The sequence below is a fragment of the Diadema antillarum genome, unplaced genomic scaffold (genome assembly GCF_040938485.1).
Source record: "Diadema antillarum isolate AM-2024a unplaced genomic scaffold, OU_Dant_1.0 seq00000002_RagTag, whole genome shotgun sequence".
NCBI lineage: Eukaryota > Metazoa > Echinodermata > Echinoidea > Diadematoida > Diadematidae > Diadema > Diadema antillarum.
The window spans coordinates 1,015,598-1,034,297 of NW_027271124.1; the positions used below are offsets into that span (position 1 = coordinate 1,015,598).

At 40.6% G+C, this 18,700-nt stretch overlaps 1 protein-coding gene across 1 annotated transcript; it reads left to right on the forward strand.

Moving 5' to 3' along the window:
- The first annotated feature begins 1,094 nt into the window (after positions 1 to 1,094).
- On the forward strand, positions 1,095 to 15,557 carry LOC139724901 (solute carrier family 15 member 4-like). Its single transcript, XM_071636025.1, has 8 exons — positions 1,095 to 1,599; positions 2,198 to 2,405; positions 4,502 to 4,677; positions 6,637 to 7,088; positions 8,518 to 8,704; positions 9,290 to 9,493; positions 11,274 to 11,405; positions 15,337 to 15,557. The coding sequence occupies exons 1-8, from the start codon at positions 1,095 to 1,097 to the stop codon at positions 15,555 to 15,557; spliced, it is 2,085 nt and encodes a 694-aa protein (XP_071492126.1).
- Positions 15,558 to 18,700: the final 3,143 nt, after the last annotated feature.

Sequence of the window (18,700 nt, forward strand, 5' to 3'; positions counted from 1 at the left end):
AGCAATGATAAAATCAATAAAAACTTCTTAATTTCAACTCCTTACAAGTATATGTAAGCTTTCTTTATAGATGCCCTTGAGATAGTCAAATTCAGATGTCATGATACAAACATGTTTATTCTAACGTAATTAAGGGATGTAAGTAAACAAATAGGTATAGATCGAGTTCGTTTTTCCTCGTCACCAATAATGATTTGATAAGACTATTTTTGTTACAGTTTCCTTACTTAGATTTTGTTTCCTCTATTTCTTTCTTCATCTTAATTTTAGTTTTTTTTAATTTAGTTCCCCCTGGTTGTTGTTGTTGTTGTTCATTTTCCATCTGTGAAGATGGCTGGATAGCCCATATTCAGCTACACTAAGCTGGTCTTCCATGGGGTCCAGTTGGATGTGGGGTGGGACCACTTCACCTGGTTAGACAGTACCCCTGCTCTTTGCGATGAATGAATGAAGCGGGATCTTTTACGTGCATGAGCTGTGACTCTCTCATACACGGGACCTCCATTTTATGTCCTATCCGAGGGACAGAGTGTTTTGCCTCTTGCTAGAGGGGACGGTATGTTCACACACAACATTGCTCAGTCAAGACTCGGGTTCGAACCCGGGCCGCGTGATCGTGAGGCAGACGCGCTACCGACTGAGCCAACTCACCGCCCTCGAAGAGTAGTGAGTTAAACTATCCGTGCCTTCTGTCAGACTCCAATGACAAAACGTTTGGAAGAGAAATCCGATGCTTTCTGATGCGAATTAAATGAAAGCTCCTGCGACCAGCAATAAATATTTATAGCTTTTAATGTGCATGTAGGCTGGTAGGTATTTGTTTACTTTTAGTTGAGATTACATAGGTAACACGTTCATAATCAGCAACCAGCACAGTACAACCTCTCCTTGACGGCCGGAATAAGGGGAGTCTCTTTGTAAGTGCTCAGCATGACATCTCCAGGCTATAAAGATAACACTTCTGTTTCAGATTCTTCGCTTCAGAATAGGCGCATAGTGTTTCCTCGCTTCATAAATGGATCTTTATTGGTCGGAATAACAAACATACGAATAAACTATTATATGAACCCATAACAAGAGCAAACTTAGACATCATGTCTTCGGAAAACCCTTCTTCCGATCCGACGTCTTCCACGTCTAACCCTGCGCCACCAACGTCGTCTCAGGCGAATGAAACAACCAACACAACGGATAACAGTGTTTCAGCTACATCCGAGGATGCAGTCTCTGAAGTCGTTAGTATTGTGGATGAAAATGAACCACCAGAGGTACAGGGATTCTTCTCCGACATGGCGTCGCAAATTGGGGACCTAGTAGATGGTACAGACGGCAATGCATCGGTTCCGAAGGAAGTTGTATTCAACACCTTCTTCATCGTCTTGGGGGCTTTTTCCGCCCAACTCATTTTTTTCTCCGTGGCCACCAACCTCACCTTGTTCTCCAAGGAATTCCTCCACTATAGCTATTCCGAAGCCAAAATCACTGAGATCATTGTCTTCGCCATCAACATTCTCCTCTTCCCCATCATCGGACTGATATCTGACTCGTGCACGGGGCCGTACTCAGTAATGCACGTGGGTGGTGTATCTTGCCTATTGGGTAAGTAATACACATCACTTAAGAAACACAGTTTTAGCTCCAGTGCAGTGTGTTTCAAGCGAACACGGATTATTCTGAGTGCTCAAACCATCCATAAACTTAAAAGTAAAAACAACAACTAAAATATGACGCAAAAAGAAAAAGAAGCAGAAAATGAAGGAGATCGCAGAAGAGGATATAAAAGATAAGACTGAGGTGGGCCCTACAGTTTGTATATACGCAAACAGCAATTTTCATCAAAAAGTCAAGATGTCGGTGTCACTTCCTGACTAGGTGTCATTGGCGTGAAATGTTAGTTTCTCGTGACGGTAAATTGACCATGCACTCTTCTCAAGTCCTTCTTTTGCTCATGTTGGTATATTTGTTATTGAACGTCTCTTCAAAGTAAAAAAAAAAAATAACGGGGACAAATCTTATCCGATTGACACCCGTGTACAAAGACAGAAACAAAATGGATGAAATTTGAAAGATATTCAAGATTACATTCTTCACCATGTCTGCTCTATCTACGCTATAGGCCTACACATTGACCGATCAAGTCGGTTGACAACAAGACCACCCTGACCAAATATGGTTCTCCATTCTTCTGCGTCTACAGGTACCTGCATTTTTCCTCTGATTACCTTCGACTGGGCTCAATATGGTCCGCAGTACGGTCTACCCATATATCAGAGGCAAATCTATTACTTCATTGGTCGGCTCCTGATCGGCCTGGGAGTCGTAGCCATCAACACGACGGCACCTCCATTCGCTGCCTCACAGGTTGAGCCGTACGGTGATTCCGTCTTGGAAACATTTTTCCACATGTAAGAGGTTTTTTTTTTTTTTTCTTGGGGGGGGGGGGGAGGTTTGGTTTTTGGGGTTTTTTGTGTTTTTTGTGTTTTTTTTTTTGCTTTTGTCGTACACTGTATTTTTAAAAGCTGCACATCAACTGCACAGGGATAAAAGACTCATAATTATCATGTACCAGTCGTAGAAGCAATGCTGGTTTGGATGAGTGGTACCGTTAACCATTGGGAGCAATGGCTTTAAAAAATGTTCGAGTTATCACTTTTGATGCATATTTTGTAGGTCCACTGTATCACAAAACATCCTACCATATAAAAATTTTGCAATAAAGCCTAAAATATAAGGAGATATCACTATTTTCTCTCAATAAACCGTACCTTATTATCATTGTTCACATTTTTTATCTTCAACTATGCTTAGCATTGATTACACTGGTTAGCATTATATTTGGTTGTTTCTGTCCCGAACTCAAATATTAGAAGTACTTTGAAAAATTAAAGCTTTGTTTCATCTGAAAGGAAAATAATGCATGGCTGGCGGAACGGGGGAAGGGGGAAGGGAGGCTCGGGCCCCGACACTTTTTTTTTTGCACCATACAAAGGAATACATAAGGTGTCACCACTTTGCCCCCCCCCCCCCCCCAACTTTTTTTTTTTTTTGCTTGTCAGCTGAAGAAACCCGGAAGTGGAGCCAGAAGTAAAACCTGGAAGTGGGCTCTGTAACGCCTTTAACGTCCATGACAGGAACGAGTGTGTTCTGAATTTGGTAGTTTTCAACGACAAGCAATATCACATATGACTATACATGACTAACACGCCTTCGAGCACCACATGTGATGCTTGGATTATTTGCTGTGAAAGTAGCGATCTTCTTCAAAACAGTGTAATTCAAAAAACTAGGTTTGAAAATGAATATTTACAGGCAAGTAGACCATGCAACTTGCCAAAATCATTCCTGCGGAAACCGATACACAGGCATTACAGGCCATGAAGAGAATTCGGGAAGCTTGTCCCACTATGGATGGGCTGAGCTTACAGTGAACATTACATATAATATGTTTTAACTTTAACAATGATCGTCAAAGCTTAAAAATAAAGGCTTACTTTTGCTTACTCTTTGTATTCAAGGTGGTTTGTAGGACGTTGCATAGGCAACAGAACATCCATTATTTGCTAGCTCTAATAGTAATGTACAGTGTACTCTTGATAAGATTATGCCGAAAAAAAGCTACAAAATTCATTGAATTTGTGTGTAAGAATAAAGCTGCAATATCAATATTGGCGCCATTGATCATGGACCACTGCAATACTGCAGGCGACAACTTGTGTTTACCAAACTCACGTTTCACAGGCTACATTGATGAAGGCACTCGAAAGAGTTCAAAAATTTTGCTAAGAGTTGCAATGTTCTTATTCCGAAGAATATTTAATCCAAAACCGAACTATGGTTTGTTATGTTTGAAACAAACAAATTCCCCATACCAAGATGTCCGGTTGTCCGAAAATGAAATAAGTTTCTCTAAAATCGTTGCTTATCGGAAAATCTGTGGCGTTAATTCAAAAGTTCTCTATTCCTAAGGTTCTTAGTCCAAAAGTAAAAAAAGTATTTAAAAAAAGGTGCGTACTAAGGAGCCTGCGGAATTACAAACCTAATTTCGTTTACGGATAAACTTGATTTTCGAACCTTCGGAATAACGATTTTTTTTCCAGTTTTTAGATTTTTAACTATCCTTCCGAATATACAACTAACCTTTCTTCATTTTTTGATTAACGAATCTTAGCGAGAACGAATAATGATCAACCACATCACCCCACACTGGGCAATTCACACTGCAATGACTTTTTGTGTCCACTAGTGAATACCAATAAGAGGGGATAGAAATATTCAGTCATTGTTATGTTCCTATTAACTTGTGAGTTTGATTTTTCCTTTTGGCTAACTTTGACCGGATGAAATAAAAAAATGACTAACTTCACATTTTTCTGCGACAAACTCCAGTGTCAATCATGTTATTCTGGCTAAATATTTCGATATAATGAATCAATTAAATAGATAAATTAGCACGAGCTGACGGTCTGAAACTTGGACTAATCTTGCTCCTTCTCTTTTGTAGTCTCTACAGCGCGCTGCAGTTTGCTCCTCTGATTGCCTACACCAGCCTGACGTTCGTTCAAACCAAAGTCTCTTTCTTCGTCGGCTTCGTCATCGTCGTCATCGTCAACCTCGGCATCATGGCATTCTTCGTTTACGCCAAGAATTATTACAAGACGACGCATCAAGCTGTCTGCAGTGAGTGTAGCAGTGATAACCTGCCACATTGAGGGGCTTTAACTAATTTTGATATGGAAGCAAAACTTTTGATATCCCCCCCCCAAAAAAAAAAAAAAAAATCGAAAGTTGGATGTTTCTCTACCTCCATGAAAAGAATACACCGCTATGAATAGATGCTTAAATAACAAAACACTGTGTCCGACCCACCACCAAAATGTAAAATGACCGTTGATATTCATTTTTCTGATTTTCTTCGATTGTGAAAAGTTACGACATGTTTCGTAAGTCCACTCATTTCGTATTTCAAAGCAGCTTAGCCTTCTGCACAGCAACAACAAAAAGATAAACCCTAGGGTAACAAAACACATTACCTGACTGGTTCTTTTATCATTGTTTCAATTACCTGGTTTAACTCAAACCAAACGTTATCTTTATCTGTGTTCAACTTGTATGTAATTATTGTGTAAGAGACAACGTGACAGAATGTGAAAACTCCCCCGTTTGGTCAATTCGACGCTGGTCATACCTCCCTCAATCATGAACATGAACCGACACCCTTGACTACCAGTGGCGGATCCAGGGGGAGGGGCGCACCGGGCGCGCCGCCCTTAATTTCAAAAGCGGAAAATATAGCTACAAACGGCAGTTTTGGGGCTGTAAAATGTCAAAATTTTAAAGCTCGCTCGCTCCGCTCGGTCACATTTAATTATTATGAAATTCTCCTGATGTTGCTGCCAGTAATTGCCGGCAGTTGCGCCCGGTGCGCCCCCTCCCCCCTTAATTTCCAAAGCGAGAAATATAGCTATATACAAACGGCACCTTTTGGACTATAAAATGTCACAATTTTCAAGCTCGCTCGCATTTAATTGTTATGCAATACTCCTGATGTTGCAGCCAGCAATTGCCAGCAGTTGCGCCCAGTGCACCTCCCCCCCCCCCTTAATTTCCAAAGCTGAAGAATATAGCAACAGTTTTTGGACTGTGAAATGTCAAAATTTTCAAGCTCGCTCGCATTTAATTATTATGCAATTCTTCTGATGTTGCTGCCAGTAATTGCCAGCAGTTGCTCCCGATGAGCTCCCCCGCCCCTCCTTACTTTCCAAAGTGGAAAAATATATCTACAAACGGCAGTTTTTGGAATGTAAAATGTCAAAATTTTCCAGCTCGCTCGCATTTAATTGTTCTCCTGACTGATGTTGCTGACAGTAATTGCCCGGTGCGCCTTACAGCTTAATCGCTCCGCTCGCTCGCATTTGATTGTTATGCAATTCTCCTGAAGTTGCTACCAGTAATTTGTCATTTCACACCGTCATTCCATAATCAATGTAAGGAAAACTGTTAACATGTAACAGACATTGCGCCGACAAGAAAGAAAGGAGTTTTTGCACGTGGAACTTATATTTTTCGGGAAGATATTCATTGGGTAAAAATGATAACATACTGTATGTATTCAAGGTACAGAGAAGAGCATGTTCTTTGCTCGTGTTTGATCGCTAAGCTCCCTCGCTTTGCTTGCTATTCGTGCGTCCTATTCGTGGCAATGCTGCTCAGTGACTGCGCTGTGGAATGTACTGTATCACATTCCGCTATATTAAATGGGTTAGTCAAATACCGGTTAGTAGGCCTAATTGGCTAAACACAGTCACGTGATGGAGGAACATTTTTGCAGTGTTCTCCCACGGCAAAACATTTTCACGTAACAATTGACAGAAGGAACCGCACACACACATACACACGCACGCACGCACAAGCATGTTAATAATTAACACCCTCAAGATTACTTTTCCATGAGGTGCCCCCCCCCCCCCCACCCCAATGTCTTCACCCACGGTACGCCACTGTCAGTCAGCAAATTTGTATGACGTTACTAACCTGTAAAGGAAAGTGGTAGATATTGCAGTTATCGAAATTTGTTATACGCTTTTGCATAACAAAGCATCGCAGTAACCAAGTGGATTTGTTTCTCGCTGAGGGCAGGTACCACACCAGCTGTTACGGTCGCCAAAGTGGCACATAAAACACTTATCGGCTCACTCAAGTCTACATGTGGCAATCTGTGTTCCCGGATCCGAGACAAGATCTCATGTACTTCATGCCAGAGTTGTTTGTCATCCACCGTTGTCGATGATATTGAAGTCGACGTCGACGAGACCATCCCTCTGATCGGTGCCCTTGATCCTGGTCCAACAACCGCGTCGAACGACGGCGGTATCACCGCAGACACATCACAACCGGGACCAGCACTACTGGCCGCACCCCATCCAACCCCACCTCCGGAGACCCCACCCAAGTACTTTGGCAGGATTAATGTGCAAGACTTTGCTAGTGTCAGCGGCATTTCGGAAGATAAGGTGGTATCAAGTCTGAGAATCTTATACGCCTCTCTCCTGCTCTCGGCCCTTCTACCTTACGGTATCCTACGTTACCAGGTATTCCGATGGACACTTAGTCCTTGGCTATAATGTCTTACCAATGAATGACTTTGAAATAGTTCAAATCCTTAAAAGAAACCAAAGCGAAAGCAGCAACATCAGTAGGAAACATCAGTGAAATTTCAAAGGAAATATAATCGATTGAAAATAAACTTTCGATTCCGTCATCCCCCGGTAGGAGCCTACTGTATTATTTCATTATGGACAGTGATATGAATAGAAATTATTTAACAAGGAGAATTTCAAAAAAAAAGTCATTTCCATGATAATACACGTTTCATCGACCTGTTACTGTCAGGGTAATATCAGTCTCCCTACTTTTAGAAAGAGGTTGGTCGCATATTCTTGCATTTTGCCAGAAAAGTGGAAATATGTTGCATTTTCGTTTTTGTTGTCTATTATGACGTCAGATAATGTTGTAGACTCCTTATCCAGCGATGACGGCACCGAAACTATAAGAAATCGATGGTCATTTTTTAAATGTTTTACTGATGTCTTCTTATATTTTTGCTACTTTTTCACTCAACCAGTATTTACATTTGTAATTACATTGTAAACATTCTAAACTTTACACGGATGGTTTTAGCAGTAAAGGATGTATTATAAAACATGTTGTTTCCAAGCTAAGACCAATGGTCTAGTTGTGCCGTCACCACAAGCATTCTCTCCAGCTCTTTCCCTCCTCTCCTCTACTCTTTATTTACTTTCTCTGTTCCACGAAAAGTGTTTAAAGTGCCACGTCTTTACCGTTCTTTCCCTTTTTTGTAAACATTTGCAGCCATATTCCATTTCATTCCGTATGTCGAAACTGACTGAAACATAAACTAGGGTTACAGTTTAGATTTGCTTATCATATCTTCTTAATGTTTTGGGGCGCAGTGGCATAGTGGATAGGACTCCCGACTCCCAATTGGATCGACCCATGTGTACAAATGGGTACCTGGCAACGCTAAGGTACTAATAATGGCAAGGCACTCTGGTAGAGCAGTGGCAACACTGAAGAGGTTATCCTTGGTAAATAAGACATAATAATAATAATAATAATAATAATAATAATAATAATAATAATAATAATAATAATAAGAATTATTATTATTATTATTATTATTATTATTATTATTATTATTATTATCATAATTATTATTATTATTATTACTATTATCACTATTATTATTATCATTATTATTATTATTATTATTGTTGTTATTATTATCATTATTGTCTCTATCTTCACAAGATATACTTGGAGATCAATATCACGTCAAGTTCCATCCTGGAACCTGAGTCTTCTAGTGCTTTTCTAAGAAATTGTTATAACTATTATTATTATTATTATTATTATTATTATTATTATTATTATTATTGTTATTATTATTGTTATTATTATTATTACTATTATCATCATCATTACCACTATTATCATTAGACATCGTCCTCGTTCCTGGAGCAAGCCCAACATCTCAGACCAGAGATTGTTGGCCACTTCATTCCTCCCGACATCGTGAGCTCCATCCTGCCGGCAGTCGGGGTGGCTCTGGCACCCATCGTCAATGTCTACGTCTACCCATACCTCAGCGCGCGCCTCGTTTCCACCACGCTGTCCTTCCGAACATGTGAGTCCAAAGACTGAAGCATTCATGACAGTCACTATCATTTTTTGAGGTCCCGTACGGTTTAAACTGAAAATATACCACCAAATTCTGTAACATGAATGTGATGATGTCGATGATTATGACGACGACGATGTGACGATGATGATGATGATGGTGAAGATGATGATAATGATGGTGATGATAATGATGATGGTTATAATGATGATAATTGTGATGGTGATGGTGATGATGATAATGATGGTGATTGTGATGATGATTATAATGATAATGATGATAATGAAGATAAAGAAGACGATATCTAGGAAATTTCGTCAATTTGACTTGGTCAACTATTTCCAACTAGAAAGATCATGTTTCTGAAGGGAGGCCAGAAATCATCAATAACATGTATACCAGAGCTACGTTGGGTAATGGACGAGAAAGCTTAAATTGGATATATCATTTTGCATTGAACATGGTGACGGCACACGGTCGCAAGTTGTCGTAAGTTACATGTATTTTTGTTAGTCCCCTTATAGCATATGCCTTTACCTTGGAGTTACTTGTCTCCTGTTACTTGTCTCCTGTTCGTTTGCTTTGGACCAGTCTGGGGCCTCGTGTGCGCCACGCTGTCGGTTTTGTTTGCAGCTGCCGTAGAGAGCGCTCGGCTGAATATCATTGCCGATGGAGGGAGCTCGGTAATCACAAGCGCAGATGGCATCGAGTATGTTGTGTCTGATCTGTCCCTGATCTACATTATTCCACAGTACCTACTCATGGCCTTAGCCGACGTTCTCGTATACATTTCAGGTTGGTGTGCTTGTTCCCTTTGATAGATAAAGCTAGAGTCAGACAATTTTTCGTTAACGTCATTTAGAGCAATAAAAAAAGGGGGTAGCGAGAAATATGAAAATAAATGATGTCGGCCAACTTCAGGAAGAAAATGATCGATAACACGGACATGGTACACACTAAGAAAAATTGTTTCAATTTTGCACCTTGAAAAGACACAGTAGGGACACCTGTACTGTTGCGAATTTGCACGTTTTAGACGAGAAAAGGTACAAAGTTGTACATTAAAAGTGCTCCCGTTGTGACACTGGTTTGAAAGGTGCAAAGTTGCACCCGTAATGGTGCTTCCAGTGTGTCATTGGTAAAGCTGCAAAGTTTAATCTGTTTATGAAGTTGGAGTGTGGCTATTATAGAATACGAAGAACATTCCTTGAGGAAAGTGGTTTGCATTGGTTTCTTGACGTTGACTTTGTGTGATTAATCTAAATGAATTATGACGAAGGCTCTTGAAATGACGTCACAATATGTCTAATACAGGAGACCTCTTTGGAGGCGGCAACGAATATATATTTCTTATCAACGACAACAATACAGGAAAGGAAGGAGTTTGAAATATAGTCGAAAGAAACAGCGTAACATAACCGCACCACAGATGGAGGCAATATTGCTTGAGAAGAACAGCTAGACTATCTATTGACCTGTCAGTGTAAACGTAGCTCTTATCCTTTTCTTCCTCTTTGCGAGTTCGGATTATAAGCTATAATGCTTGCGAATCTATATGCTGTCAAAGCCGACTTTGTTATAGTACTGTATATCAGAGTTTTTCAAAGTAAAGCCCCAGTCACATTGACATGCCGGATCACCCCGGATCTGATCAGGGGTGATCCGGGGGTGAGATCCGTGTTTACGCCTTGGGCATCCTTGGAGGACCGTGTAAGTCCGTATCGATCTGGGGACATCCGGGAGGCCAACACGGCAACTTTTGGAGGTCAAAAACATCCGGCGTCGTCCGGGGACTGCCGCGTTGGCCGAGCAATCCGGGATGACCCGTGTGGCTGCGGTGTAGTTGCCGTAAAGGTCCGTGTGGCTGCCTGGAACGATCGTGTAGGCGAAGTGAGTATCCTTGGCAGTCCAAAGACAGTCATGGATCATCAAGGCAGCTACACGGACCTACACAGCAGCCACATGGCATTTACACGGACCATTACGTTCAAACACGGTATTACAGGGATGGACACGAATCTACCTGGTCCCGTACGTAACGAGAACGAGAAGATTAATGAAAAATCTAAAATCAGCTCGCTTTTTACGGCAGATTTTCGTCTACCGGCGTACGTGGTTCATGTAGCTGCCATGTTGGTCCGTGTAGACGCCCTGATGTTCCGTGTAGACGCTCTTCCGGCATGGACCGTGTAGTTGCCAGATGCCGTGCTGGCCCGGCCTCATCCGTGTAGCTGCCGTGTTGATACCATGTGTACAGTCATGAACGCTCGTTGAGACCCCATCATAGGCAAAATTATCCCGAAACTCCCCGGATCATTGCCGGCATGTTCCGGAGATTGCCTTGTAGATCCTTGAGGATCAGTGTTTATATAATTATGTGACTGGGGCTTACGAATAAAATATACATGGACGAGGTATGAGGCAACTCTATGATGTGTCATCTCTCCATTCCTCTCCCTTCCCCCTCTCTCTGTGACTCTCCATCTCTTATTCCCCCCCCTCTGTCTTTCCTCCTCCCCCCCCCTCTCTCTCTCTCTCTCTCTCTCTCTCTCTCTCCCTCTCTCTCTCAATCCAGGACTCGAGTTTGCCTTCAAACAGTCGCTACAGCTCCTCCCGGCTACCTTGACCGGTATCTTCTTCTTTTACTTCACTTTGGGTCACCTGGTAGGAATTCTTCTGGTTCCCGCCATAAACGCGCTTACAGCAGGTATGTTCTATTTGTTTGGTCTGTCTGATTTTTATTTTTTTTTTATGCATTTCATTTGAGGCCATCGAATTGTCACAGCTGTCACCTATGCAGCAGAACAAGCAACTGAACTGACGTATAGTGAGCAAGAATAAGATGTATATGATGAAAGAAAAGATGGCTGTTGCGACACGGATTGTCGCCCCTACACGGATTGTCGCCCCCGGCTCGGGGGTGACAATCCTTGACGGAGTTGGCGGCACGGATTGTCGCCCCCGTCACGGATTGTCGTCTGGCGACAATCCGTGACGAGGGCTGGCGGCACGGATTGTCGCCCGCCCTCAAGCACATTTTGCTGGGTAATATCGTTCAGGACATAGTCATTAAAATACTAACACATAACTTACATGGCTACATCCATGCAAACATGCCATGTAAAAAGTCATGGTGAGGTTTCAAGGAAGTGTGTATGTGCGCGCGCACATGATAATTTAGTGTCCGTTTGTGCGTGTGTGTGTGTATGTGTGTGTGTGTGTGTGTGTGTGTGTGATGGAAGAATGTGTTTATTATGTCAGCTTTTTGCGTATGTGTTTTTTAGCTGCGCGTGGGTAGGGACACCTAGTAAGCTGTTGCTGGCATAAACGTTGATATTGATTTTATCAGCAGCTTTGACTTTGATGAGTTTGGCGGATTTGTTTATGAATTCGGAGTGGTGCTTGCGTGCGGGCGGATGCTGCTTTTCTGCATACCGTCCATTATGTGACTAGTCTTATTAATTCATCAACATTGGGAAGTCGTTTCATCAGGAAGGAATGTGGTATCGGTTCGGGTGTGTGTGTATGTGGGGAGGGGGTTACATTTCGTTATTGCAAAAGTTCGTTATTCTGAAGGCTCTTTAGTCGGAGGTTCTTTATTCGAAGGTTCGTTATTCCGAATTTCATTATTGGATCAACGAACCTCTAGGTACAGGGAATTGCACAGGGGATGCTGTAGACGATTACGTCCTTCGACGTTTTCTGTTTTCCACTCGCATGGGAACACAGAGACGCGTGGGAAGCCACACAACTCGTGTTGCCAAGCTGCAGCGCATTTACCTGAAGGAATGCTACAACACACTCGGAGCGGTGGAGAGGCAGAACCGCAAAGTCAAGTTACGAAATTTCTCCCACAAATGGTCATTTTAGGTGGCACCCATATACGCATGACATCGCTTGACCATTGGTGCTGAACATTTTTCCCTTGTATACTATTTGAATGTATATTTTTCGAAACTCGGAAGGCAATTTTTGGGTTGGGGATGAAGTGACAGCATTTTTTTCACTTTTCTGGCTGGGAAGGTGTGGGACAGCGATAAACTATATAAAATGAGAACGAATTTAGTATTTCCATATTAAATAGTCTTACCCACTTTACGCTCCATGGATATTACATTTTTTTTAAATATTGTATTTGGGTGTGGGAGGGGTGTCCGAATGTCTTAATGTTTTTTTTTTTTTTTTTTCTGGAAATGTAATAGGCATTGCTTTATTATAACAATCTCCTTAACATAACCCAGAAAGCCATGAATATCACTGCACAATGACAGCGTAACCACAGTTAGTCTATTCCATGACTGTAAGTAATATTTTCTTACTCTGTTTAACTTATCGATCTAGATTGTATTCTATTTGTGGTATAATTATGTTATGTAGTCTTTACATTTATGATGTTTATCCATATTTGAGCTGCACAAATAAAATTCAAACTTCAAGTTCAAAATTTCATATATCTTTTATTATTGTAAAGCAAATTAAAGAAATGCGAAAACTTTTCACAACTTGTATGTAAATTCAATTTCAGTTTTCCCCAGTGTACGATGTAAGACAGTCCAATATGTGATAAATTTGCTGTCATAATACATTGAATTGGCAGGGATCGTCACATTGTACATAATTATTTATAACAATCTGTAACTATCCGAAAATATCCGCAACTCTCCGTAAATAGTCGCAACTCTACGCAAGTGTTCCGAACTATTCGGAAATTTATGCAAGTTGAAAGAACAAAATTACGTGCCAATTCGTAAGAATATCCGCAAGTGGACGCAAGTATTCGCATTTGGTCGTATCTCTCCGTATCGCCCGCATATTTTTTCCCGTATGTTTTGTAAAAATGCTCTGGTGACAGCAAGGGATCCGCGGGTGTCCGCAGAAAAAAAAAAGACTTATTTGGACGTAACGCCGGACGCAGAGCATTATGTGACTGGGGCCTTACGTAGACACACGAACGCTCACACACAACACACATACGTAGGGCCTATGTAGCCCACGAACACCAAACCCCTCAGATACTCATGCAGGCACAAAACTGCGCTCACAAACACGCACCATCACATACATGTACCCTTTGATATACACATACGCCACTATATACCACATACACACGTACGCATACAGGCACACGTATACACACAGACAAACAAATCACTACCACTATACAACCACCACACATGCACAGTTTCTACATGATTATTGTGTTATTATACTCCAAACACACACACACACACACACACACACACACACACACACACACACACACACACTCACACACAACAATACGGAAACTCATACACAAGTCACTTATTGTACGCACCTGCAAATCATATACAGCACATACCATGCACACACACACACACACACACACACACACACACACACACACACAAACAAACAAACAAACAAACATACGCATAACTTACCAGTCATACCCATCCCACCAAAGCTTAACACCGGAGCAACCACCCCGAGTCCGGGGCGACAATCCTTGACGGGGCGACAATCCGTGTCGCAACAAATTTTTTGCCATCATGGATTGTCGCCATCGAGGTCAAAAACTGGGAACTGCACAAGCGTCACGGATTGTCGCCAGACGACAATCCGTGACGGGGCGACAATCCGTGACGCCAACTCCGTCACGGATTGTCGCCCCGAGAAGGGGGCGACAATCCGTGTAGCGGCGACAATCCGTGTCGCAACAGATGGCTATGACAAGAACATATCGGCAACTCGTCTACATCCAGTCGCCGATCATATTTTTGGGTGTTTGGTCGCAGATTGGTTTGTTGATGGTCACCAGTATTTTTTGGTAACTGGAGGTGTCCTATCAGTCTTCCCGTATGCGGGACCAGGCTGTAATCTCATTCGTAACGAATTGTTCATAAAAACAAATGATTCAAGTCATATGAAACTGTTAGCAAACACAATTTACTGCCACTTAATCCATGATGAAGACATGTGCTATATTATAGCTCGTAATTCTTTCTAATTTTTAACAGGAAGGGGAAAATACATAGGGCGCCTACACAATTAAAAAAAAAAGTGAACCTCAAGTACTTTCCATCGGTATGTTATAAAGTGTTGAACGTACCAATGCGATCGAAGAATCGATTCTATCTGTCAAAGTAGGCTAAGAAAGTCAAGACACGGCGAAGCGAATATTATGTGTGTTTACTACCCCAAGCTATAAAGCAAACGACATCAAGCTAAACAGAGCTTATGCTTATTGTAAACATAAAAATGTACGATAGCAGGAGCGCAGCTCTGACAACTACTTGTAGCTTGAAACATAATCATTTTGGGAACACTGACGATGTAGGAAAAGAGCACATCTTAAACAATTATTATGACGCAGTATGACTGACTGCTAATTTCATCTCCAGTTCAATACCTACAATAGACTCCCTCTGCATTCTACGAAAGGATGAGCACGTGTGAAAAGCTCTCTTTATTTTTATTTTTTCAGTACAATCGCACAAAGAAATTTTTCGAGGTACACAAAGACAACCATCGGTTAACTTCAGCTTTTTTTTCTTGCATGTGTTCTCTCTGTTTTCATTTTTGTTGTCATTCATTATCATTTTTTGAGTGATGTCACCATTAAGCTCGTTTCTTCTCATCACCGCCGATGTTTCCAGGAGATGAGTGGTATCCACCTGATATCAACAACGGCCACCTCGCCTACTATTTTCTGGTTTTGGCGGCCATCAACATCGTCAATACCGTTGTACTCTACGTGTTTTTCAAGGGATTTGACTACGTCAACGGTCAGGTGGATGAATCTGCCGACGATGGTGGCACCACCGCCAACAACACCGCAACGCAGCCGCAACAACCGCAGACAACAGTGACGTCATAGTCAGATACGATACCATTCTCGACACTATGTATCGATATTAATTTGATAAAAACTTTCATGATTTTGTCGCGACTGTACTTGGAAGAGGCTATGATGGTGTGGTTTGGTCTTTATATGATTGAATAACTAAGAAAGAGCCATATAAGTGGGAGGTTGCTGTTTTTGTTCACTTTACAGCCTTTTGGATGCCAAGCTTTGACCTTTTCGTGGGTCGGATCTTCTTCAAAACTTGAGTTGTGATATGGAAAGAGTCGAGTTTGATGGCGCCCAACCGACACAAGACGCACGCAATCAGCCAGACCCAACTCATTCCCAAATCCCACCATGCCTGTTACAATTGTACCACAAACCCAGCCCTGAAGAGGACTAGCAAAAAAGATCGAAAGTGAAAATGTAAGGGGGGTAATATGATGTTGTAATGAGATTTATATGTGATAGCCCAGCTCAAACCCACCTAAATTTACAGATTGGGATTTTCTGTAATGAACCAAAATATGTCATATGGTCGACAGACACATTCATATTCTTTTTTTTTTCGTTGTTGTTATAGTTCGTCATATCTAGCAGAGTAATCTTTTCTCCACCTATACTGTCTATCTTTGGTAGATTATAAAACCAAACCGGAATCGAGATGATAGCAGATTTTCTGGACCATTTTTGTTTTCTTTATAGGCACTGCTTTCACTGTGAAATATGACATGTTTTCATTGACACTACTGCACGAGACGCTCGAGTGACTGTAATATTTAAATCATCCCTTCTCTCTTTTCTATGAAACTGCTCCTCCTGACTCTGCCGTATTTCAATCACTATTTGAATGGGTTGGGATGGTTTTTACTTGTTATGTATCAATCATCTTATACCTTAGTGCTTACTCTTTATGTACGTATAAGAAAAGTGGAAATTCATTTTGGCCTACTTTTTGTGCGTCTTGAGCTGGGCTGTCACATCATGGTCTTATTTACCTAGGGTATATCCTCTTCAGTGTTATCACTACTCTACTCTTCCATTTAAGCACCCCATACGTGTGTGTCCTAATTATTGGCGAATAAATAATTTTTAAATATTTGACTCTCTCGTAAGCGGGACCTCTATTCAATGTCCTCACTGAAGGAAAGAGTGTTTTGCCTCTTACATTGCAAACAAACACCCACATTCTATTAGGGTTATCTTCAATATTGTACACAAAATTAAAGCAAATATGCAGAACACATGATGGACAGAACATTAGTTTCTGTACGTTCCGAAGGAGATATTTTATTGATACAATTAGGGCTTTATATGTCATGCTCAGTTGAATAAGAACAAAATACAGTATGTGACTGGTCAGCCATACAGTAAGAAATTTCCAAAGAACTCCAACTTTCAAAAATAGTTCCAATAAATCTTAAATTGAATTCGTCAAACAAATAAATATACTTTGTGATATCTACATTAGATACAAGTAAACAACCATTCTCATTTGAGTTTGTTATTTGATCACAGAATTGGTTAAAAGAAAAAAAAAATGTCCTCAAAAAGCAAGGATTCATAACATGTAGTTAAGACTTAAACACTGATCACAAAATTACAAATATAACCACAACAAAGGTTTCCAATAAAATCGAGTCATTTTCAAAGAAGACATTCATATGAAGTGGATTGACAACACATTATCCCACTCTCCTATGAAATCATCTGAATCTCTACAGGCCTAAAGTTTCAATTAGAAACCGAAAGATGAATATCTACGTACAAAATAGGACAGTTACTTTATTTGGCAGTCTCAATCAACATTTACAGACACACTAACTTCAAAGTGAGCACGACCACTTTTTTCTTTTCTTTTTTTCACTTGACTCAACGCACAGTATTCATTTCTGAGGTTTTGATAATATAACCTTTGCTAGTACAGTAGCAAACAATGCTACGGAAGGTCAAAGGAATTACTTTGTTCAAAGATTTGGGGAGGGGGTTGAATCTGTGCATGTGTAGGCTGCATTTAACATTTGTTCTGTCTATTTAAACAGTCATTCATCATTGTACAATGTATGTCTACGGCTTATTCATAAATTTGGAATACACGTTCAGTGAACAGTAACAAATCTGTTATATCTGTTCCTAATTACAATACATTGTATTATGCAAATCAAACACACAAATACTAATGCATGTTAATAATTAATCATCAGCTATAATTCTATTTTATACCACAGAACAAAAAATTATACTATTACATGTATACTACACAACATAATGATGGTGCTCTAAGAAATGATACATCCTGCTGGAAATGTGATCAGCAGAACTACATTTAAATTCACAGAGCAAACAAAACAATTTGATACATGTCAAGATGGAGATTTTTTTTTTTTCTTTTTTTGGAGGGGGGGGGGGGGGGGAGGGGGTGGAAATATCATTACCTTACAAATGTCATATCTCTAGAAACAGATCATTTCTTGTTTTATCTAGTACCCTGCATCTTCTTTATCAAAAGAGCAGAAAGTGCATGGCAAAAAGACAGTTAAAGGGATCATATAGTTTTGGTTGACACCTAACTTCAGGTTTCTAACATTTTTAGATGACACAATGAGAAACCTATTATGAAATGTGAAAGCAGGAAATTCCAAGAGGAATTCAACATTTATTTGATGAAAATTGGTTTTGAAATGGCTGAGATATCTAAAACAGAGCAATCCTAATTAAAGGTGGGACCCACCTTTTATTACGATCACTTTGTTTGACTTTGGTTTTTGGATATCTCAGTCATTCTAAAACCGATTTTCATCAAATAAACTTTGAATTCCTCTTAAAAGGGTATACTCAATACTATTTCATAAGTGGTTTCTTGGTATCTTACAAAAAGTTAAAAGCCCAATCCTCATTTCCACCAATACTATACCATCCCTATAAACTTGGAAGGAAGAAAGAACACACATATATTTCCACATCAGGTTGTACAATTTGAAGTGATCTTTCTTGACATGCATTAGTGTCAACGTTCGAATCTAAATATGTGATGATATGTGATTAAAATGAATATAGGGTTTCTAACATGCACTACGGCAAATGCTATTTCCTCCTCCCCCCCCCCCCCCCCCCCCCCGCCTTTAGACAGAGACCTGCCAACAGTATTACATGAACAATGTATTTAAAAAAAATGG